The 23,676-nt window shown below is 58.6% G+C and overlaps 1 protein-coding gene across 1 annotated transcript; it reads left to right on the top strand.

Annotated features, from left to right (window-relative positions):
* Positions 1–563: 563 nt before the first annotated feature.
* On the top strand, positions 564–14,670 carry SERINC2 (serine incorporator 2). The gene is made up of 10 exons (XM_066204278.1): positions 564–681; positions 8,904–9,065; positions 9,797–9,984; positions 10,086–10,165; positions 10,875–11,012; positions 11,782–11,951; positions 12,318–12,408; positions 12,521–12,656; positions 13,398–13,616; positions 13,923–14,670. Exons 1-10 carry the CDS (start codon positions 643–645, stop codon positions 14,059–14,061), a joined length of 1,362 nt encoding a protein of 453 aa, XP_066060375.1. The 5' UTR covers positions 564–642; the 3' UTR covers positions 14,062–14,670.
* Positions 14,671–23,676: the final 9,006 nt, after the last annotated feature.

Below are 23,676 nucleotides of genomic sequence, written 5' to 3'. Positions count from 1 at the left end.
GGACAGCACACAGGGAATGGCTTCCCAGTGCCAGAGGGCAGGGCTGGATGGGAGATTGGGAACTGGGAATTGTTCCCTGCGAGGGTGGGCAGGGGCTGGGCTGGAATTGCCAGAGCAGCTGTGGCTGCCCCTGGATCCCTGGCAGTGCCCGAGGCCAGGCTGGACACTGGGGACAGTGGGAGGTGTCCCTGCCAGGGCTGGGGTGGCCCTGAGTGGGATTTCAGGCCCCTTCCAACCCAAACCACTCTGGAATTCCATGACCTCTTCCTGCGGGCTGCTTCTATCCCAGACAGGGCTCCTGGCCATGCCCCCGGTCCTGGATGTCCCAGACCCCCACCCCAGCCCATCCCCATGGTGTGGGTGGGGTTCCCTCGGCGGTAACCGGGGACGGAGGGGAGATGGAGGAGGATGAAAGGGAGAGGGAGAGGGATGGAGGGAGGATGGAGGAGCTCCCCTGCAGTCGGGAGGGGCCCGGATCCTCCCTCGCTCCGCCGCCGTAGGGGCCGCCCCGGGGAAGGCGCGGCGGGAGCGGCCGCCCCGAGCTCCCCGGTCCGGGCGGAGCCAGGAGGGGCGGCGGCGGAGGAGGGGACCGGGAGCCGGGACCGGGAGCCGGGACCGAGAGCCGGGAGCGGCGGCAGCACGATGGGGGCCTGTCTCGGGGTCTGCTCCCTGCTCAGCTGCGTGAGTGCCCGCCCGGGCCGGGGGAGCGGGGCACCGGCGCTGTTGCGGTGCCGCAGCGGCGGCCGCGGCCCGAGGCGGGCGAGCCGCGGCTCTGCGCGCCCGGAGGAGGGTCCGGGGAGGCCCGGGCAGGGCTGAGGGACACCCCGGGAATGCGCCCCGCCACACCCGGGCGCGGAGGGGTCCAGGGGTGCCAGGAGGGTGATGCAGGGTACCCCTGGGGGATGCACCCCTGTGTACGCAGGGGATACGGGGACCCCCGGCAGGATCCACCCCTGGATATGCGGAGATGTAGGGGCCCCCGAGGGGATGTTCCCTGCCCTGTACAGCCGGGGGGATGTAGGAGCCCCCGAGGGGATGTTCCCTGCCCTGTACAGCCGGGGGGATGTAGGAGCCCCCGAGGGGATGTTCCCTGCCCTGTGCAGCCGGGGGGATGCAGGGACCCCCGGGGGAGGCACCCCCGTGTACATGTGGGATGTGGGGCACACCCAGGGGTTGCACCCCTGTGTATGGGGGGATTCAGGGGATTGAGGGGATTCCATCCCTCTGTGGTTGGAGAGGTGTGGGGGATTCTCGGGGCAGCTGGGATATCCATGGGAGACACAGAGTGTTCACTCCAGAGAACTCTGAGGCTCGTGGGGGAGGGGAATGGGGAGGGGAATGGGGAGGGGAATGGGGTGAGTGGTGCACCCCAGAGCACCTGGGGGAGGGGGGAAGGCAGAGCAGAGGTGTCCTGCTGCACCTGGAGGAGTGGGGAGTCCTGGTCTCACCACGCAATGAGAGGCTGGGCGTCCTGCCTGGTCCCCCTGCTGGGCCCCAAAGTGGGGATGGAGTAAGAGAAGGAGCTGGGACAGGGGGTGCAGGGGGCTGAGTGTGGGGTGCCCTGGCCCAGGGCAGGCCCAGGCTGTGCGATTCAGGGTGCTGTGTGATTCAGGGTGCTGTGTGATTCAGGGTGCTGTGCCCTGTGACGTTGGGTGTGCATTTCAGGTGACGCAGGCACCTGCCCACACCGGCACTTCCGTCCCTGGCAGTGCCTCACCTGTGGGCATGGGGCCAGGGCAGGGCTCTGGAACCAGCCTGGCCTGGAAACCTGGAAATGGGACCTGTTTTGCAACTTGACATCTGAGTGCTGGAGGTTTAACGAACAGGATGTTTAGAAACGAGGGACTGGAGGAGGGTGATCTGCAAGGCCCCCTCTGTAGCACATTCCTGGGCTTCTCCTTATGGGCAGGTATTGGGAAAGCAGGGAGTTCCTCCAGAGCAGGGCTCTAGAGGTTTCTCTATTAATTCGGGATTTTTTTTTACCCCCCAAAACTGTGGCTCAGACTGTGGTAACAGAGTAGAGTCACGGTATAGGTTTAATTTTCTTGTTCCTTCCTGTGAAAGTCGTTGATGAAGGGGCTGGTTTTGTGCAGGTCTGAGCTGAAGAACAACACTGTAAAAACCTCAAACCGAATGAAACATTCCCCCTAGTCTGTGCAATTTAAAAAAATTATTATTTTTAACAGGCCTTTGTTTAATTTTGCTGTTCCTTCCGGTGGACCTGGTTGCTGAAGGGGCTGTTCTAGCACAGGTCTGAGCTGAAGAACCACGACACTGAAAAAAACCCGAACCAAACTGAACAACCCCCCTAGTCTGTTTTTTTTATTATTATTAATATTATTTTTAACAAAATCATCCTGACTAACTCCTTCTGCTCTGCCTGCATCCCTTGAGTCACAGCACCACGAGACTGCCAAGCCCTTCCTTCAGCGCTTTCCCATTAAACCCCACAAGCTGCTCCTGAGTGAAGCCCTGCGTCACAAAATGAGAATTTCTCTTTCTCTGCCTCCTGTGGTTTTCTGCCCATGACTGCCATGAGCAGGGTGGTCATTCTGAGCTGCCTTGCTGGGTGACAGGGCTGGGGTCACCAGCAGAAGGCTGCCCCAGCCAGAGCAAACCCTGGGGGCTTGGAAGGTCCTTATGCACCCCCTGGGGACACTCAGCCTCGTGGTACCAATCCAAAGCCACCTGGCAGGCAGGAAGGCCACCAGCTCCCCAAGCCTGTGCCTGATCTGGTGGGTTTGGTCCAATTAACCTGCCTGCTCATTAATTTGGCCGCAGAGGAACACTGGCTGGTCTGCATGGCTTTGGGTTGACTCACTCTCAGTATTCCAGGCACTGCTGGGGCAAAGGCGGCTTGCAGATGGGGTGCTGGGGTGGTGGAGTTGAGATGATGTAACTGGGGTGGGGTAGTTGGGTTGGTGGTGTGGCTTGGTGGTGTTGGGGTGATGCTGGGTGGGTGTTTTTGAGTTGGTGTTGGGGTGATGTTGGGGTGGTGGTGTGGGGTGGTACAGTTGGGCTGATGTTGGCTGGGTGTTTTTGGGTTGATGTTGGACTGGTTTAGTTTGGTTGGTTGTGTTGGGCTGGTGTAGTTGGGTTGTTGGTGTGGCTTGGTGATTTGGGGTGATGTTGGGTGGGTATTTGTGAGTTGTATTGTTGGGGTGGTCTAGCTGGGTTGGTGTTGGGTTGGAGTTGTTGGGGTGATGTTGGGCTGGTGTAGTTGGGCTGTTATTGGAATGGTGTAGTTGGGATGATGTAACTGGGGTGGTGTAGTGGGATTGGTGGTGTGGTTCAGCGTTTTTGGGGTGATATGGGGCGGCTGGTTTTGGGTTGTTCTTGGGCTGGTGTAGTTTGGTCAGTTGTGTTGGGCTGGTGTTGGTGTAGTTGGGCTGTTGGGGTGGTAGAGTTGGGATGATGCAATTGGGCTGGTGTGGTTGGGCTGGTGAGGTGGGTTGGTGTTCTTGGGGTGATGTTGGGGTGGTGGTGTAGGGTGCTGGAGTTGGGATGATGTAATTGGGCTAGTGTAGTTGGGTTGGTGGTTTGGCTTGGTGTTGTTGGGGTGGTGTTTTTGGGCTGGTGGTGTTGGACTGGTGTTGTTCGGTCAGTCATGTTGGTGTGGTGTTGGTGTAGTTGGGCTGTTGTTGGGCTGTTGTTGGGGTGATGGTGGTGTAGTTGGGTTGGTGTTGGGTTGGAGTTGCTGGGGTGATGTTGGGCTGGTGCAGTCAGGCTGTTGTTGGAATGGTGTAGTTGGGATGATGTAATTGGGATGGTGTAGTGGGATTGGTGGTGTGGGTCAGTGTTGTTGGGGTGATACTGGGCGGCTGTTTTTGGGTTGGTGTTGTTGGGCTGGTGTAGTTTGGTTAGTCATGTTGGGCTGTTGGGCTGGTGTAGTTGGGCTGTTGGGGTGGGTTGGTGTTCTTGGGTGATGTTGGGGTGGTGGTGTGGGGTGGTGTGCTGGTGGAGTTGGGATGATGTAATTTGGGTGGTGTTTTTGGGTTGGCGTTGTTGGGCTGATGTAGTTCAGTCAGTCATCTTGGTCTGGTGTTGGTGTAGTTGGACTGTTGGGGTGGTAGAGCCGGGATGATGTAATTGAGCTGGTGGGGTGGGTTGGTGTTCTGGGGGTGATGGTGGGTTGGCTTGGTGTTGTTGGGGTGGTGTTTTTGGGCTGGTGTTTGGCTGGTGTACAGTCAGTCATCTTGGTCTGGTGTTGGTGTAGTTGGGCTGTTGTTGGGGTGGTGAGTGGGGATGATGAGCTGGTGGTGCGGGTTGATGTTATTAGTGTGATGTTGGGTGTTTCTGGATTGGTGTTGGAGTGATGTTGTTGGGTTGGTGGTGGGGGTTGGTGGGTTTGGGGCGATGTTGCTGGATGGTATTTTTGGGATGGTGGTGTTGGACCGGTGTAGTTTGGTTGGTTGTGTTGCGCTGGTGTTGGTGTTGTTGGGCTGAGGGAACTGGACTGGTGGAGCTGGGGTGCTGTTTTTGGGGTGCTGTTGTATTGGTGTAGTCGGGGTGATGTATTTGGGCCGGTGTGGTTGGGTTGGTGTCGTTGGGGTGATGTTTTTGGGCTGGTGGTGTGGACTGGTGTCGTTTGTTCAGTTGTGTTGGGCTGGTGTTGGTGTAGTTGGGCTGGTAGAGTTTGGGTGCTGTTGTTGGGGTGAAATTGTTGGGGTGCTGTTTTTGGGTGCTGTTGTTTGGTGCTGTTTCTGGCTGCTCTTTTTGGGTGCTATTGTTGGGGTGCCATTTTGGGATGCTGTTACTGGGTACTGTTATTTGGGTTCTGGTTTTGGGCTGCTGTTGCTGTATCGGTGTATCTGGGGTGCAGTTTTTGGGGTGTTATTGATGTATTGGTATAGCTGGGGTGCTGTTTTTGGGATGCTGTTGCTGTATTGCTGTATTTGGTTTTGTTTTTGGGCTGCTGTTGCTGTATCGGTGTATCTGGGGTGCAGTTTTTGGGGTGTTATTGATGTATTGGTATAGCTGGGGTGCTGGTTTTGGGGTGCTGTTGCTGTATTGCTGTATTTGGTTTTGTTTTTGGGGTGCTGTTGCTGTATTGCTGTATTTGGTTTTGTTTTTGGGCTGCTGTTGCTGTATCGGTGTATCTGGGATGCAGTTTTGGGGGTGTTATTGATGTATCGGGCTATCTGGGGTGCAGTTTTTGGGGTGCTGTTGCTGCACGGGTGTGTTTGGGGCCCATGTGGTGTTTCCCTGCCTTGTCCAGCTCCGGCCGTGCTGTCCCAGCTCCGGGCAGGGGAGCGATGGGAGCAGCCCTGACCACGAGCCTCACCGAGGTGAGCTGGGCTCCAGGAGGAAGTCGATACTGGGAGTTTAATCTTCCACCAGCAGCTGAAAACCGACACTTCCTCATTAACCCCCGGCCCTCCTGCTGCTGCAGCCACTTCCCTCGCTGGCTTTTTCCATCCTGCTGTTTGTCCCTTCACCATGTTCACATTTTGGGGCAAATTTAAAAATCTCTGGAAGGAGAATCGGAGCATCCAGCACTGCTGGGAGTGTTTCCCTTGCTGTTAACCACTTCTTTTTAAAGAAAAAGACTGAAATCAGGAGTGCCCAGGCAGCTGGAGGGGTCACTGCGTGGCACAAAGGGTTTCTTAGCTTCCCTGTGAAGAAGCTTTCAGAGAGTTATCCTAAAAGGATGTCCTAAAAGGAATCCACAGGATTCCCGTGTTATGGAGCAGAGCAGTGGGATGGGGATGTCATATCCTCTTACCTCAGTGGCTGCAAGAGCCTGTGAAACCAGAAATACAACCACGGAGTTTGGCTGTGTAAGACTCACCCTGTAAAATAAACCTCCAGGGATGCTGTGGGCTCCCAAAAACCTTGTTCCTGTTGGAGAGAGCCCAGAGGAGCCCCCGGAGCTGCTCCAGGGCTGGAGCCCCTCTGGAGCCAGGCTGGGAGAGCTGGGGGTGCTCCCCTGGAGAGGAGAAGCTCCAGGGAGAGCTCCGAGCCCCTGGCAGGGCCTAAAGGGGCTCCAGGAGAGCTGCAGAGGGACTGGGGACAAGGCCTGCAGGGACAGCACACAGGGAATGGCTTCCCAGTGCCAGAGGGCAGGGCTGGATGGGAGATTGGGAACTGGGAATTGTTCCCTGCCAGGGTGGGCAGGGGCTGGGCTGGAATTGCCAGAGCAGCTGTGGCTGCCCCTGGATCCCTGGCAGTGCCCAAGGCCAGGCTGGACACTGGGACAGTGGGAGGTGTCCCTGCCATGGATGGGGTGGGATGGGGTGGAATGGGGTGGTCTGAGCCCCCAAATCCACACCTTCCTGAACAACACCAAACCCCATGACTTTCCTCTACAGATCTGCTGATTTTGGGTCTGGTGCTTTTTGTTTCAGTTGGCACTGAAGGAGGGGGAGCTGGAGGTGTGGATGGAGCACTGAGGTGCTTTGGTACATCAAGATGATGCAGTAATTCTGCATTTAAAGTGATTTTTGTTGTTCCCTATTTTTCTTTTTTTAATTGAAGGGAAATACGGTAATGCTGGTGCATTTTAATGCACTCTGAATGCACGTGGTGCATTTAATGAGGCTGAAATGAAGCAGTCTCTAATTGAAAGCCATTTTCCCATGCTCCCAAGCTGAAAACACGATGTGATGGCCCTGAGCGGGTCGTGGAGGGGCAGGATGAGAGCTTCCATGGGATACCTTGGGTCTCTCACCCACCCTGCTCCTGTGGGCACCATCAGCTCAGCACAGTTGTTAATGGGGCAGGGATGTGGGGCTGGCATGGGGTAAGAGGATTAAGTCAGGAAAGAGGGGACTTTTCTCAAATAATGGTGGGCTTATGTTTAAAAAATATTCAAAGCCACCTTTGGTGGTTTGGGGACATCAAAGTGGTCCCTTGTGCTGAAGGAGCCACAGGCCTGGGGTCCTGCTCACACAGCAGCTCCCCACCTGGTTTTGTTTTCTGCCACATCCTTTTTTTTTTTACAGTGATTCCTACAATGAGAAATGTGTATTTGAGTCGATACTTGTTGGAATTCTGGAAACTGAGAATTTGGGGCTTTAGTATATAGCAATATATGTGAGCTAAGATGGAGGATTTTGGGCGTTGTCTAAGTGCTGCTTCTTCACCTTCTTCTTCTTCTTCACGGGTTCGGGTGGTTTTCTGTAACTGGGTGAAAAAGGTCCACATTATGGGCCTCGGGTGGTCATTATTGGGTCAGAAATATAAATAATACAGGTGTCACCTCGTTATTGGGTGATTAGCACTTAAATAACCTTGGAGAGAGTTAGAATCACTCCATTTTACCTTGTTTCTCTGACTTGTCAGTTAGAGCTCACGGCTCGTGAGGCTGTAAATAGATAAGAAATAATAAATATCCAAGTCCGAACATGAAACCCACGTTTCCCGTGTATTAATCCTGACCTTGTCAAGGAAAAAAGGAAGCAAGAACCTTCACAAATACCGAGGCATCTTTAATTAATACCGACCACAGGCCCCGATTTGGAAGCACGTGGCCATAATAAACACACAACTCACGCACATCCCTCACAGCAGGAGAGAGCAGAGCCCTTCCCCTGCCTGCAGGAGTGTCTGCCTGATGTGCTGAAGTCCAGGAGAGGAAGAGCTGTTCCAAGGGAATGAGGTTTATTCTGCACTGTCCCTGTGTAGGAAATTCCCACCAATTGTCCTGGTTTGGGAAGACAGGTGTCTGCCAGGGAAAGCTGGAGCCTCCCTTGGAATGGAGAATGGAAACCCCCTCCCTCTGAATTATTATAATTTTGAAATTAAGGGGCTTTCAGGCAAAGATTTGGGAATAGGAATAACAGTTCTTTACTGGGAATATTAAAAATATAAATGTAGTAGTACAAAACAAGCAAACAAACAAAAAATCCCACAAACCCTGCCAGAGTGAGAACACGCCCTGACCCCTGTCGGTCAGGCTGTTGGTGTCAGCCCAGCCAAGTCCTCCTGCAGTGACAGATGTGGTTCTGCTGGAGCAGAGATGATCCTGGAGAAGGCTCCAGTGGTGCTGAGATGGGTCCGCTCTCCCTCTGGGAATCCAGTGCACACAGGCTGTGCTGGTGTTCTGAATGCCAGCTTTGATCCAGGCGGGAATGCTGGGCTCCTCCCCCTGGGTGGAGCCTCTCCCCATGGGATGATGGGATTGTATCAGCCCTGCAGTGAGCCTGGATGGCCCATGGACAGCAGAGATCCCCTGGAGGGAGGATGGGTCCTGGAAGGGATAAAGAAAGACAAAACGCCTCCCCAACTGGTTTCAACAGCTGGCAATAGAATACACACTGCTGGTTACATCCTGCATTGCAACCCAGGACACCCATGTTTTGGTACCAGTGAGTTTTTCTCAGCCAGGATTTCCCTGCTCCGGCACAACAATGCGAGTCTCTGGAATGGGGTGCACCTGGCAGCACTGCCCGTGCTGGATTTAGGAAGCCAGGACCCACTGGGGACTCTTGGGGATGCTGTGCCTCAGTTTTCCCAGCTGTAAAGTAGCCCTTGCAGAGGGGAAGGACAGCAGGATGAGTTGCTTCCCCCATGGTGCTAATTCCAATATCCTCCCATTCTGGATTTGACTGAAAGGGCAGCCTGAAATTACTTTGGAAACCTCATATTTTGTACCAAAAGGAGGCTCCTGCAGGGCAGGGCTTGCTTTGACCAGATCCTTGCATGGATGGATCCTTGCATGAGGGTGTCGCCAGACTCTGGGTGTCATTTTTTATGCTGGCTGTTCATGCAGCTGTTTTGGTTTTCAGCAACTTTTTTTGGGAACTTGGTGCCGTTTCCATGAGGTCCTGTGGGCTGTAGGTTGTGGTGTAAGCAGCTCTGGGTAACAGTGGGGATTCCCAGGCTGATCTCCTTAAGGATCGAACCGGGCACTTACTTTGGGGCCAGTTTCTCCCCCTCATCATGGGCTGGTCTCCTTGCAGGTGTCGTGTCTCTGTGGCTCTGCCCCGTGCCTGCTCTGTGGGTGCTGCCCGTCGGCCAAGAACTCCACCATCTCCCGCCTGCTCTTCACCTTCTTCCTCTTCCTCGGCACCCTCGTGTCCATCATCATGATCATCCCGGGCGTGGAGAAGGAGTTGCACAAGGTAAAGAACTCCTGGAGGTCGCTGGGAAGAAATGACCCAGCTCGTGGTGGGGACTTGAGGCTGAATCAAAACCAGTGAATATTTGGGTCACAATGTGCTTCTTTTCCTCTTTTTCCTGAGCGTCTCACTGGGAGAAGGCATTATTAACCCTGGTTTTCCACGGAGGGGGAAATGCAGTGGGATCATTTCATGTAATTTTTATTTTTTTCCACGTGTCTCCCAGGAAAGTTTCCTACATCCTGTTTTTTGGGGTTCAACGGATGACTTGCAAGTCAGGGAGGTGGGAGGGAGCAGAGCTCTCCCAGCTGAGCTGGGCTTTAGGGAAAAGCTGGTTTCATGCCAGCTTTCCACTGACCAGCTGTGTGGCTTTATCTGTGACACCTCAGGCACGTGGCACTGGAGCAGTCATGGTCTGGCCCATCCTTGGTGGCACCAGGGCTGTGTGGAGTCACAGGATGGTTTGGGTTGGAAGGAATCTCAAAGCCCATCTCTTTCCAGCCCCTGCCGTGGCAGGGACACCTTCCGCTGTCCCAGGTTGGGACAACCTGGCCTGGGACACTTCCAGAGGTCCAGGGGCAGCCACAGCTGCTCTGGGCAACCTGAGGAGGGCTTCACGGTGGAGAAGCTGATCTTCAATCCAACCTGCAGATCCTCAATCCAGACCTTCCCAGCACCGTCAACCCCCAGCAGGATGCGCTGAGGTGACGCTCACGCTCCCATCGCTGTTTCAGCTCCCTGGTTTCTGTGACGGCAGTGGCTCGGTGCTGGGGGTGCAGACCCACGTGGACTGCCGCAGCTTCCTGGGCCACAAGGCCGTGTACCGCATGGGCTTCGCCATGGCCGCCTTCTTCTGCCTCTTCGCCGTGCTCATGGTGTGCGTGCGCAGCAGCAAGGACCCGCGGGCCGCCCTGCAGAACGGGTGTGTGAGTGTGCCCCCCTTGGCCCCGGGGTGGGGACGAGCAGGACCCCCCGGCCCTGTCCCCGCTGGGCGCTCACCGTGCCTCCTCTCTCCTCCCACAGCTTCTGGTTCTTCAAGTTCCTGGTGCTGGTGGGGATCACGGTGGGGGCCTTCTACATCCCTGATGGAGCCTTCACCTCAGGTGAGGAGCTGCCCGTGCCCTGCTTGGCACCTCCGCACGGGGTTAAACCCAGGGCTGCGCCCCTGAGCTGCCCGTGCTCTCCTTGGCATCTCTGCACGGGGTTAAACCCAGGGCTGTGCCCCTGAGCTGCCCGTGCCCTGCTTGGCACCTCCGCACGGGGTTAAACCCAGGGCTGCGCCCCTGAGCTGCCCGTGCTCTCCTTGGCACCTCTGCACGGGGTTAAACCCAGGGCTGCACCCCTGAGCTGCCCGTGCTCTCCTTGGCACCTCTGCACGGGGTTAAACCCAGGGCTGCACCCCTGAGCTGCCCGTGCTCTCCTTGGCATCTCTGCACGGGGTTAAACCCAGGGCTGTGCCGCAACAGGACACAAAATAAAGATGTTTGACCCCAGTCAGGAGGCAGCAGAAATCAGAAGGTTTATTTACAATTCATTCAGCCCTTTTATAACACGCTGGGCTAAAGGCACGTTATTGGTCCATAGGACTGACACCTCTCCCCTTGGCTCAGTAACAGAAATAGCAAACACACCTGTTGGTGTGGGAAAGGAATATTGTTTACACAAGGTTGTTTTGGGAAAAAGAAAACTGTTGAAAAGTTTCCCCTGGGAAAAGCTCAGCAATTCTCAGGCTCAGAAAATATCGAGCCCACTGGGCTGTGCCCCCGAGCCTCGCTCGCCCTGTTCTCAGCTGGTTTTTCTCCTCCTCTCAAGTCTGGTTTTACTTCGGTGTGGTCGGCTCCTTCCTCTTCATCCTCATCCAGCTGGTGCTGCTCATCGACCTGGCGCACTCCTGGAGCCAGCGGTGGCTGCGCAACGTGGACGAGGGCAACGCCAAGGGCTGGTACGCAGGTGGGTGTGTTGTCAGGATTTGGGACGGCTCATATTGACGCTATTGTACGCCACCACGACACAGAACTTTGACTTCAGAGGGCTGAAAATGACTCCTTTATTTTTGGGATGTGTCTCCCTTTTATACTATTTTACACAGACCAATTGGATTGGCGACACAAAGACAAACCTCTTCACTCACATTGGTCAGAGCAGAGGGACATCAAGAAGAAATCCCTCCTAGGGAAAGAATGTAAACAAAGTTTTGAGTTACAGAAACATGTCTCTGGTTTACAGAAAATTCCCTGGGAAAAGAATTTCAGAAAACCAAAACATCTCAGGCACGAAACCAGGGCTGCACATATAATGACACCTTGAATTCCAATGTCTTCAGAGGGCTTACAGCAAAGTTTATTGAAAGACGGATTCTTTTTATGCAGTGTTTGGGTACAATGGATAGGATTGGTCATTTAGGGCAACACCTTGTAAACAAGTTGGGAAAACAGCAGGTGTCAGGAGGAGGAAATCTACAGGGATTGTTTACAGGGGTTGTTTTGGGTTCCACCTCATGATTTCCCAGGCCACAATGAGAGTGTTACGTGCCCAGCTTTCTCACAGGCTTCAAGCCACTGCCTGGAGCCTGAAATCCATTTTCTGAGCACTGTCAGTTCCCACATGGGTGTGCTGGCACCACCTGTGCCTTTGGGGCTCAGCTCATCCCAAGGCCGGCTGGGGCTGAGCTGGGCAGGCCTGGGGGCTCTGCTCCAGCCTCTCTGGTGTCGTCCCCCAGCCCTCTGCACCATCACCTTCATCTTCTACGCCGCCTCCATCGCCGCCCTTGTGCTGCTCTACATCTACTACACCCAGCCCCAGGGCTGCACGCAGGGCAAGGCCTTCATCAGCATCAACCTCATCCTCTGCCTCATCGTCTCGGTTGTGTCCATCCTGCCCAAGATCCAGGTGAGGCACTGGGGAGCACCCAGGAGGGCAGGGCTGTGTCACCTTGGGGTACAGGAGCACCCAGGAGAACAGGGCTGTGTCACCCTGGGGTACAGGAGCACCCAGGACACTGGGGCTGTGTCACCCAGGAGCACCCAGGACACTGGGGCTGTGTCACCCCGGGGTACAGGAGCACCCAGGACACTGGGGCTGTGTCACCCCGGGGTACAGGAGCACCCAGGAGGGCAGGGTTGTGTCACCCTAGGGTACAGGAGCACCCAGTACACTGGGGCTGTGTCACCCTGGGGTACAGGAGCACCCAGGACACTGGGGCTGTGTCACCCCGGGGTACAGGAGCACCCTGAGCACTCACTGTTGTGTTTGCAGGAGGCGCAGCCACACTCGGGGCTGCTGCAGGCATCCCTCATCACTCTCTACACCATCTACGTCACCTGGTCTGCCCTGGCCAACGTGCCAGGTGAGGCAGACACGGCCTTGGGGCTGGGCCAGGGATGGATGGGGCAGGGACACTCCCTGGGGGGGGTGTCTGTCCCTCTGCCCGTGGCTCTGACCCCCGTGTGTCCCCCCAGTCCAGCGCTGTAACCCCACGCTGCTGCTGAGGAACAGCACGGGCTCAGCCACGGCCACCGAGCCTCTGACAACCTGGTGGGACGCCCCCAGCATCGTGGGGCTGGTGATCTTCATCCTCTGCACCCTCTTCATCAGGTGAGTGTCCCTGGGGACAGCCCCGGAGCGCCGAGCCATGGGAGGGGAGGTCACACCTTGCTCCGGGGGTTCTGTCACCAAAGGCTCTCTGTCCAGCCACGCCTGTCCCCAGGGGCACAGTCACAGGTTTCAGGGTTCCCCCAGACCCCAGACTGCTCTGCCTGTCCTGGGGATGGCCCGAAGGACGGAGCCCTGCCGCGGGGTGGCCTTACAGAGCAGATCACTGGGTGCCCTCCCTGCACCTGCTGGCAGGTGCAGCCCAGGACACCTCTCACCTTTGCAGCAGGGACAGTGTCCCCCCGGTGCCCAGCAGCACCCCAGGGCCTTTCCCAGAGCTGTTCTGCAGCTGAGTGCCCCCAGTCCACACCGGAGCCTGGGGTTCTTCTCCCCAGGGACAAAACCTTGCCCTTCATTCTCTTTGTTGAGCTCCATGAGGTCCCAGTCAGCCCCCCAGTGCCTAAAGGGGTTCTGAGAGAGCTGCAGAGGGGCTCTGGGCAAGGGTGACAGAGACTTTAGGGTTTCCCCACAAGCTGTGAACCCCGAACTGCCCCGACTGTCCCGTGCCTAAAGGGGCTCCAGGAGAGCTGCAGAAGGGCCTTGGTTTAGGGCCACAGTCACAGTTTTTAGGGTTTCCCCACAGCCTGCCTCCCCCAGAGTGCCCCGGGGACGGCCCCAAGGACCAAAGCCCGGCCATGGGGCAGTGACCAAGGGGTGCTGATCCCTCTGCCCCTCTGCCCGCAGCCTGCGCTCCTCGGACCACCCGCAGGTGAACAAGCTGATGCTGACGGAGGAGAGCGGGGCCGGGGCCGGGGCCGGGCCGGGGGGGGACGCGGAGGAGGGCGGGGTGCGCCGCGCCTACGACAACGAGCAGGACGGCGTCTCCTACAGCTACACCTTTTTCCACCTCTGCCTCCTCCTCGCCGCCCTCTACATCATGATGACCCTCACCAACTGGTACAGGTGAGAGCTGCCGTGGCCTCCCAGCGCTGTCCCCTCCCAGTCCCCTCCTCCCGGGGTGCTGGTGCCTGTGTGCCGGGCACAGCTGAGGTGCGTGAGGCTGCTGGACGTGCTCCCTGATCAGCCTGAATTATTTTGGGGGTTGTGCCTGGGCTTGCCAGCATCCTCTGCTGCTGCCCGGGCTCCCTTGGGAGGAGGGAGAGCAGGGAGCGAGGCTGAGGCTGCAGCCGTGGGGTGACAGCCCCGGGGCACCCCCGTGTCCCCTGGGTGTCACAGTGGTGGCTGCCACCCTCCCGTTGGCTGTTGCAGGCCGGATGAGAGCTTGCAGGTGCTGAGCAGCCCCTGGACGGCCGTGTGGGTGAAGATCTGCTCCAGCTGGGCCGGGCTCCTGCTCTACCTCTGGACCTTGGTGGCTCCGCTGGTGCTGCCGGACCGGGACTTCAGCTGAGGTGGCCCTGGACGTGCTGCTGCCATCGTGGCTTTGTCCCCGGAGGCTGGGGACAGCCCCAGCTCTGCCTCAGCCTCCGTTCTGCATGCAGGAGCTGCCGTGCTGGGTTGTGCCTTCTTGCAGCTCTTTTGTTTTAATTTGAAAGGGATGAAGTGCCAAGCAGAGAAAATTAAGGGCTGAGAGAGACCTGAGGGGGTTTTTAAACCTCTCATCATCTCCGTGTTTGCGTAGTGCCTTTGGCAGTGCCTCCAGACCCTCTCCGCCCAGCAGACACCACTGCCTTGCCTTGGGAGGGTTTGGTTCTCACCAGCCGGTGGTGCCCCGGGTCCTGGTGCCTTTTGGGGTCTCTGGGGTCTGGCCGGGTACCAGGAGCCAGGACCCAGCCGGTGTTGTGTCCCCGAGCCCGGAGGAAAACAAATCCCGGGGACTTGTGGCTGGAGGCAGAGATCCCGCTGCATCCCAACCCCGATGGTGGCCGCAGCTCCTCGGGGCTGTCCCGGCAGGGGGACACGTCCCTGTCCCCTCCGGAGCACAGGTCAGGTTTCCCACGGGCTGCGCTGGCCTGGCTCCAGCTCTTTGCCTCGTTAATAAAATCTCCTTTGGAATAAACGCGGTGGATTTGGAGTCTTTCCTGGGGTGGGGGGGGGGGGGGGGGGTGTGGGGTGTGCCCAAGAGGAGGAGGAGGAGGAGGAGGAGGAGGGAGTGAGATGTTCTAAACCGACCCGACGCCGGGCTGGGGGCACAGCTGGCTGCCCGGGGCTGCAGGCAGGGCTGGCATCACTTTGGGGCATGGAGACTTGGAGCCCTGGACCCCGAAGCCGGCCTGTGACACCCCGAGAGCCGCGGCGGCGGTGAGCACAGGGGGGTGCCCAGTGTGGGGTGCAGACCATGCCCAGGGGGACACGGGGATGGGGTGAGCTCCGCGGTGGGACACCCACGGTGCCGGGGGGCACAGGGTGGCCCCGGCTGGGAGCGCTCCCTGGCACGAGGTGCCTGCGCTGCGGCAGCCGCGGGGCCGGGCAGTGCCCGCTGCCCACCCCTGGGTCCCCCCGCGCCTGTGCAGCCCGTCCTGGCGGGGCACCCCAATCCCATTCCCGTTGCCAGCCCACCCCGCATCCCGTTCCCGTGCGGGGCGGCTCCAGCCACGCGATGGCGCTGCGAGCCCGCGGTGCGACACCTGCGCCCGCACCCAGTCGCCATCTGCACCCAGTGACCCCATCTGCACCCAGAGATCCCCATCCTGCACCCAGAGATCCCCATCTGCACCCAGAGATCTCCATCCTGCACCCAGTGACCCCCATCTGCACCCAGAGATCCCCATCCTGCACCCAGAGATCCCCATCCTGCACCCAGTGACCCCCATCTGCACCCAGTGACCCCCATCTGCACCCAGAGATCCCCATCCTGCACCCAGAGATCCCCATCCTGCACCCAGAGATCCCCATCTGCACCCAGTGACCCCCATCTGCATCCAGAGATCCCCATCTGCACCCAGAGATCCCCATCCTGCACCCAATGACCCCCATCTGCACCCAGTGACCCCCATCTGCACCCAGTGACCCCCATCTGCACCCAGAGATCCCCATCCTGCACCCAGTGACCCCCATCTGCACCCAGTGACCCCCATCTGCATCCAGAGATCCCCATCTGCACCCAGTGATCCCCATCCTGCACCCAGTGATCTCCATCCTGCACCCAGAGATCCCCATCCTGCACCCAGAGATCCCCATCTGCACCCAGTGACTCTTATCCCGCACCTGGCACCGATCCGGCACCCAATGATTCCTATCCTGCACCCAGAGACCCTTGTCCCGCACCCAGTGATCCTTATCCCGCACCCGGCACCAGTCCTACACCCAGTGATCCCCATCTGCACCCAGTGACCCTTATCCTGCACCCAGCAGCCGGCATCGATCCTGCACCCAGTGACCCTCAGTCTGCACCCAGTGACTCCCATCATGCACCCCGAAATCCTCATCCTGCGCCCTGCACTCACCCAGCACCCCGCACGCATCCTGGACCCAGCACCCGGCACTGATCCTGCCCTCACCCTGCACCCAGTGACCCTCATCCTGCACTCACCCTGCACCCTGTCACTTTCCTCCTGCACCCAGCACCCTGCACTCATCCTGTAACCCTCATCCTGCGACCTGCACCCATCTTTCACCCAGCACCCTATAACTCTCATCCTGCACCCTGCACACTCATCTCGAACCCTTCACCCTGCACCCGTGTCCCTGTGGCCCCGTGTCCCTGTGGCCCTGCACCCTTCACCCTGCAGGGAAGGTTCTGGGAAGGATCAGATCACCGGATTTATTTTCCTGTCCTGCCTCCCTCCATCATCTGTTTCCAGGAGAATGTTCTTTGCTCCCTGTTTTCTTCAGGAAGCCCCTGGCAGGTCCACCCCAGTGCCATGATCTGTGCACCCCGAAAGGACCCAGGAAACTGAGGCAGGGCACTGGGGGTGACCCTGGCTGTGCTGCCTTTGGCTTTCCTGCATTTGGGATTTCAGCAGAGCAGCACCCCAGTGACAGGTGGTTGTTCCCTGCGGCATCTGTCCTGTCCCTCTGGATTTATCTCCCCACGTTCATCCTGAGCTGTGCAAGGCACCCCGAGGAGCTCCAGCCACAGGGAAGCCTAGCTGCTTCTGCCTTCCGGGCTGTATTTTAATGGGAATAAATAAAATAAAAAATTAATAGTAATAATGATGATGATGATGATGGATTGATGGCACAAAAGCCCCCAGGACTAAGCATGAGGTGAGTGGGACTCACGGGCAGTCTGAGCCCCCCAGTTCCCTCTCTAGGAATGTTCTGAACGCTCCGCAGAGTTGTGGCCGTTCTGCATTTGCTTCTCAGCAAGTCCAATCCATATCCGAGTCAAATTGTCCTGTTTTCTGCAGGAGGGAAGCAGCTCCCTGCCGGCTGGGCACCACCACTGAGCTCAGCCTGTCACGGCAGAAGCTGCAGGAGGGTCCCGGGTCCCCTGGAGGTGGCACCCCCAGCCCCCGGGGTGCTCAGAAGTGTCCCGGGGATTCCTCAGCCAGGGCTTGGTGTCACGGGTCTGATGGAGAAGGGAAATGCCACGGAGAGATCTGGGAGAGGGCAGCTGGCACCGAGCCATGAGGGACTAAAAACTTCCTTTGTTTGGTGGCTGTCACTTCCAAAGGGAAAGTCCCCACAGGCAGCAGCAGGAGCAGTTCTGGGAGAGCTGGGGGTGCTCCCCTGGAGAGGAGAAGCTCCAGGGAGAGCTCCGAGCCCCTGGCAGGGCCTAAAGGGGCTCCAGGAGAGCTGCAGAGGGACTGGGGACAAGGGATGGAGGGACAGCACACAGGGAATGGTCTTTAAACGGACAGAGAATTGATTTAATTGGAATATTGAGGAGGAATTCTCTCTGTGAGGGGCTGGGCTGGAATTGCCAGAGCGGCTGTGGCTGCCCCTGGATCCCTGGCAGTGCCCAAGGCCAGGCTGGACACTGGGACAGTGGGAGGTGTCCCTGCCCACGGCGAGGAGTAAAACTGGATGAGCTTTAAGATCCCTTCCAACCCAACCCACTCTATTTCCATGATAATTTTCCGGGTGAATAATTCATCAGCGAACATCTGCCACCTCCAGCTCAGCAGAAAACACAGCCCTGGGCTGGGTCCCCTCCCTGCCTGTCCCTGCCCCGAGTCTCAGCTCCAGCCCTGAGAGCGGGATCCGCCCAGGGACACGCTGGGACCACCCCAGCACACTCATTATCTCCCCAGGTGGCTTTAATTGCTCTAATTGCTCTCCCTGGGGGGCCACCCCAGAGGGACATTGGGGAGCCCCGGAAAAGCCACGCAGCAGTCACAGGAGGTGGCTGTGAGCCCTGCGCTCCCGAATTAAACTGGATTTAACCCCGGGCTTGGGCACAGGACCCTCCTGGGGTCACCAAGCGTTTGGGACCGCGAGAAGGGAGGGACCCCCCAAGTGACACGCAGGTGTGGGTCCCACGCTGGCCCCGGCGATCCCGCTGCTTCCAGGGGCTCCCCAGCATCATTTTATTCCCTTTAATGCATGGCCTCCCTGTTCTTTATTTTATTCCTGGGATTAACACATCGGGCAGCAGCCGGACTGGCTCCTGCTCAAAAGAGGAGGGGAAAGCGTTTACATAATTCATTTAAATGAGGCACCCGAGGAAACCCAAATTGGACTTGCAGCGTGTTTCCAGAGCCACGCCGAGCCCCGCGATCCGCATCCGGAGCCATTAATGCCTCCCAGACGGAGCACAGGGCATGGATAATTAATTAATTGTGCAGCAGAGCCCTTGCCCGGCCTCCAAGGAGAGCGCCCGGGGGCACGGGCAGCCACGCCCGGCGCTGCTCGCCTGGGGGGGTGTGGATTTATTTCCGCCGGGGTTTTCTCCTTCCCAAAATGTTCCTGGGGGCAGGAAGATGCTGGGGTTGAAGCCATGGGAGGAATGAGCCGGGCTGGGCTGGACAATCCCTGTCTGGAGGGGCTGGAGTGGAGGAGGAGCCCTGCGGGGCTGACGGCAGTGCCGGGGCTGAGCCGTGCCCTGGGCACGGGGGACACGAGGGGACACAGGGACCCCTCGGAGGGGACAGGAGGGGACAGCAGGGACGGGAGACAGGGACCCCTCGGAGGGGACAGGAGGGGACAGCGGGGAAGGGACACAGGGACCCCTCGGAGGGGACAGGTGGGGACAGTGAGGAGGGGACAGCGGGGAAGGGACACAGGGACCCCTTGGTGGAGACAGGAGGGGGACACAGGGACCCCCTCGGAGGGGACAACCCCCCTGCAGCAGGGAGCAGAGGGCCCTGCCCCACTCAGCCCCAAACATCCCTGTTCTGTAGGATCAGGCAGCCGCTGTTCCAAGCCGGGGAGGGGCTGTGGGACATCGGGGGTGCCCCAGGGGCCCTGCCTCGTGCTCAGCCCCTCCTGCCCTCGGGAATCTCTCCCTGGGGATCCCTCAGCAGCTGGAATCCCTCCCTGGGGCACTCTGGAGGCAGCTCCCGCCCCAAACCCTGCCCTGATCCCGGGGATGCTTTGGGGGCTCTGAGAAGGAGCCCCCGGCCCTGCACAGGGACACGGGGACACCTCAACCCACTTAAAGCCTTCATCTGCACCCCGTGCAGCAGGGTCTGACTGCTCAGCCTCCCCGCTGCTCTCGGAGCTGCTGTCCCTCCCTCCAGCACCGCTTTGAAGAGCAAAGGAGGGATGGGAAGGAAGACAGGGAGGAGGGAAAAAAAGAAAAAAAAAATATTTAAAAACCTCCAGCTTGAACCCTGCTGCTGGAGGAACATCTGTATCTATAAATATCTGTGCTGGGAGTGGGAACAGGCTGTATCTGTATCTGCAGCAGCTCCCGAGGCAGCAGCAGCCTCGCCCCAGCTAACCCTGCTCCAGCTCCTGAACACGCTCCAGGCCCTGCAGCCGGCAGGAGATTTCGGGGATAAAACCCCTAAAGTGGTGTTTAATAGAACAGGAAATAAAGCAGGGCCGTGTTGGTGTTTGCAGCGTGTTCCCAGCCAGGGTGAGCAGCGCCCTGGGGTCACTGGGCTGTGGGGGCAGCGGGGCTGTCCTTGCTGGGACACCATGTCCTGCTGCTGTCCCCACCCCGCTGTCACTCCAATCTCCTGCTGCTGTCCCCACCCCGCTGTGACTCTGGCAGTGACCTCATCCACCCCTCCTGACTGGATTATGTGTGCTCAAAGAAACCCGGATCACAATCTCAAATCCCAACCCCAAATCACTATCCCAATCCCATATCCCAATCCTGTATCCCAATTCCATATCACAATTCCATTTCCCAGTCCCGTATCCCAGTCCCGTATCCCAGTCCCGTACCATGGTTTGGGGTAGCAGGGACATACCGGGCACCCCAGAGCTCCCCAGCACATGGGGTCACCCCACACTGCTCCGTCCCCCCTGAAGTGAATCCCATCCTTGTCCCTCCCGGACAGCGGGGCCTGCATCCCAGGCTTTCCGAAAGGTTTTGGGGCCGCTCCTTTCCCCTTTCCAGCCAAACCTCATCCAGCTAAATCCCGCAATCCCGCAGGCTGCTCTGGGGCTGCCCGGCTCCTGGGACGCTCCAGGTGTGGGGTGGCCCTGCCAGGCTGCTCTCGGGGCATTTCTGCAGCCCACGCCTCTAAGCTGTTGTGCTTCTCATCCTAACACACCCGTTGTCGTTTTTCCTTGGATCGGGGCCATAAATCCTCCAGAATTCCCTCATTTGGCTCAAGGAAAGACGCCTGGAGCCCCCCAGCTCCAAAGATCCCGGAGGGCTGAGTGAGGATTGGAAACCTTTTTCTGACAGACCGCTGAGCTCTTCCCCCTGGATTCCATATTCCCCATTTTTTTTTCTGGCTTCCCTCCTCCCAAAAAATTCCTCCCCGTGCTTCCCATGGGGGCCTGCAGGGTGGTTTTATTCCCATCACGGGGATCCTACAGCTCCAAACTGCTGCAGCCAACAGCAAAATCCTGGGACACATCATTGTCCCGGCTCGGCCAGGACTCATCCTGGAGATTCCCGTGCCAGGAGCATCCCTCTCCCGGCACGTAGGGCGCAGCAGATGGGAAACCCTTGGGATGGGCTCCAAGGGCAGCGCTTTGGGAAGCGCAGGCTGCCCTCCCCCGTCCCCCTCCTCCGCGGGGTGCCCTCCGCAGCCCCGCGCCAGAGCTCGATGGTTCCATGTCACAGAGAAAAGATTCTTTGTGTCACAGCCGGGGTTGACACACGGGAGTCACAGTTTTGTGTTCGGACTCGGTGTTTATTAATTCTTAATTTATTAATATTACAGCCTCACAAGCCGGGAGCTCTAACTAGGAATGTGGAGAGCAGAGGTGAAATGGAGTCCCTCTGACTCTGTCCAAGGTTATTTAAGCACTAATTACCCAATAATGAGGTGGCACCTCTATTATTTATATTTTGATCCAATAATGATCAGCCAAGGCCTGCAATGTGGACCTTTTCCACCCAGTTAGGAAAAAAACCACCTGAAACCAAGAAGGTGAAGAAGGAGGACCCAGACAACGCCCCAAAACCTCCATATCGCTTCACATATACTGCTAGACACCAAAACCCTACACTCTAAGTTTTTCGCCCCGTGAGATCACACAGCTCTATTCAACCCACACCCCCACGACCCCAGTGCCGTCACTCCATTTCGGGAGCCCGTTCCCCGGCCTCGGGTCAAACGCGGTGCCTGCCCGAGGGTCAGCGCCCCTCAGCACAGAAAGCCGGACATTTTCACCCTCCAGGGTTCCAGCAAGAGCTGGGTTGTTTTTCCCTCTTTTCCCCGTTCTTTTCTTCCCGCCATCTCCCTGAAACAACCGGGGCTTTTCAGGAGCCGCCTCCCTCCCCCTCTTTTCCTCCCTGACTCATTCCCTCTGGCCGTCCAGGCGGGATGTGCCGGTCCCCACGTCCCGCGGGAGGGGCAGTCCCGGGGCAGGGGACAGCGGGGGACTGAATGCGGCGCTGTGAACATTCCCTTCCCTTGGGTGCCAATTCCAGCGGGGAATTTCAGTGCCAGACACAAACAGCTCCTCCCCAAGGGGCTCAGAGGCGGAAATTCCCCATCCCGTGGCAGTGGGGCGTCATGGCTGGGCTGGATGAATTTTCCAGGGGAAGTGATTCCATGATGGATGCAGCTGGAGATGTGGCAGTGAGGACAGGCTGGTCCCCAGGTGGCTCCTGGTGGTCCCCTGGTGGCCCCTGTGCTGTCACTGTTGGTGTCTGGGGAGGGGACAGGGCGGGCTCATCCAGGTGCCACTGTCCCCGCTGGGCTGGGAGAGGCTCCGCGGGGATGGAGGTGGCCCCATGAGCCCTGGGGTTTGTCCCCAGATGGCAGCAGAGCTGTCACATGGCAGCCACCTGTGCCAGCCCTTCCCCACCCCTCTCAGTGACCTGCAGTGCCTCTGAAATCAAAGCTCCTGGTGGCAGCCAGTCCTGTCTCTGTCCCCAGAGCCCTCTGGGGACAGCTGTACTCCAGGAAAAGTGGGGAACAAAAACCTCCAGCCCCTTCCATCCACTTCCCTTTGGCTAAAAGGACACAGTGACCCACAAATCCGGTCATGACCCCTCTTCAAGCCTCACACCCCAACCTCACCCCTGATCCCAGCACGCCCCCACCAGCCCAGCCCCGTTAAGGGCTGTCTGAACCCCATTAAAAGGGGTCCAAGAGCCTGGGGAAGTGCCACAGAGGGAGCCAGCCTGGTGACAAACTGGTATTTGTGGCACCCAGAGCCACGCCGGACACCCCTCACTGTGGTGTGCCTCACGCTGGAGGGGTGGGAATGCACTGAAGCCTTCACTGAGCACGTGGGGTCACCTCTGCACAGGGCTGCAGTCCCACCCCGGCCTCCGAATCAGAGAAAAACAGAATGAAAAAAATAGAGTCAATCACATAGTCACAGAAGGGTTTGGGTGGGAAGGGACCTGAAATGCCACCCAGTGCCACCCCAGCCACGGCAGGGACACCTCCCAGTGTCCCAGGCTGCTCCAACCCTCAAGGTCCAGCCTGGCCTTGGGCACTGCCAGGGATCCAGGGGCAGCCACAGCTGCTCTGGCAATTCCAGCCCAGCCCCTGCCCACCCTCGCAGGGAACAATTCCCAGTTCCCAATCTCCCATCCAGCCCTGCCCTCTGGCACTGGGAAGCCATTCCCTGTGTGCTGTCCCTGCAGGCCTTGTCCCCAGTCCCTCTGCAGCTCTCCTGGAGCCCCTTTAGGCCCTGCCAGGGGCTCGGAGCTCTCCCTGGAGCTTCTCCTCTCCAGGGGAGCCCCCCCAGCTCTCCCAGCTTGGCTCCAGAGGAGCTCCAGCCCTGGAGCAGCTCCATGGAAAGGACATTTCCCAGTTTAAAGCAGTGACCCCCGACGTGCAGGAGGATTTGGAGATAAAATCGGTGGGCTGGGGCAGGAATGCACACTGATCCCGCTGCATTTGTGCCAACAAATGTCCCGTTGTGCCCTGACGTCCTCACTGGATGGGCTGGAGAGGGAAATCTCCGGGCTGTGCCCTCCCGGGGTCCTTGGTGCTGCTGCAGTCGCTGCTCCTGCAGGGCTGCAGCCGGGGTTTGCAGGATTTAAGGGCTCAGGCACCGAAGGGCCGCAGGATTTACAGGCTTCGTTTTGTTGCATCTGGTGGAACACGGTGGGAATTGAGGAAAGCCGAGTGTCGGTTCTCCCCTGGCAGGGTGCCCCGAGCCCCCGGCCCCTGACCCCGCTCAGGGGTGCCCGGGTCCCTCCTGGGGTGTCCTGGCCGCTGCTGCCGCCAGCTCTGCCCCTCTCCCTCGGCGCCACATCGCTTTTCCTGCCGGATTTCGGGGGAGGGGAACTCTCTGCCAAATCGCTGAAACCCGTGCAAACACGGATCTGTGTGTGAGACGCCCCCAAAGCCCCCAGAGCTCCGCGGCTGCGGCCCAGCCCGAGGGGCGCCCGAGGCCGCGGGGGCTGAGTGACAGCAGCGGGGTGACACTCTCGGTGTCCCAGCCTCCATCCCCTCCTGCTGCGGCCCCGGGCAGGGCTCTGGGGGTGCCGGGGGTGCCTCCCCACCCACGCCGAACCATCTGGGGCTGCATGAGTGAGGCTCAGCTGACGGCGAGCAGCGACCGTGGGCGCGGGGAGAGGGGGCGC

This window comes from Chamaea fasciata, unplaced genomic scaffold, assembly GCF_029207755.1.
Source record: "Chamaea fasciata isolate MVZ Bird 193981 ecotype frontalis unplaced genomic scaffold, bChaFas1.0.hap1 SCAF_26, whole genome shotgun sequence".
Lineage (NCBI taxonomy): Eukaryota > Metazoa > Chordata > Aves > Passeriformes > Sylviidae > Chamaea > Chamaea fasciata.
Note: the sequence above shows the minus strand (reverse complement) of the source record. Positions and strands in the feature narration are given on the sequence as shown.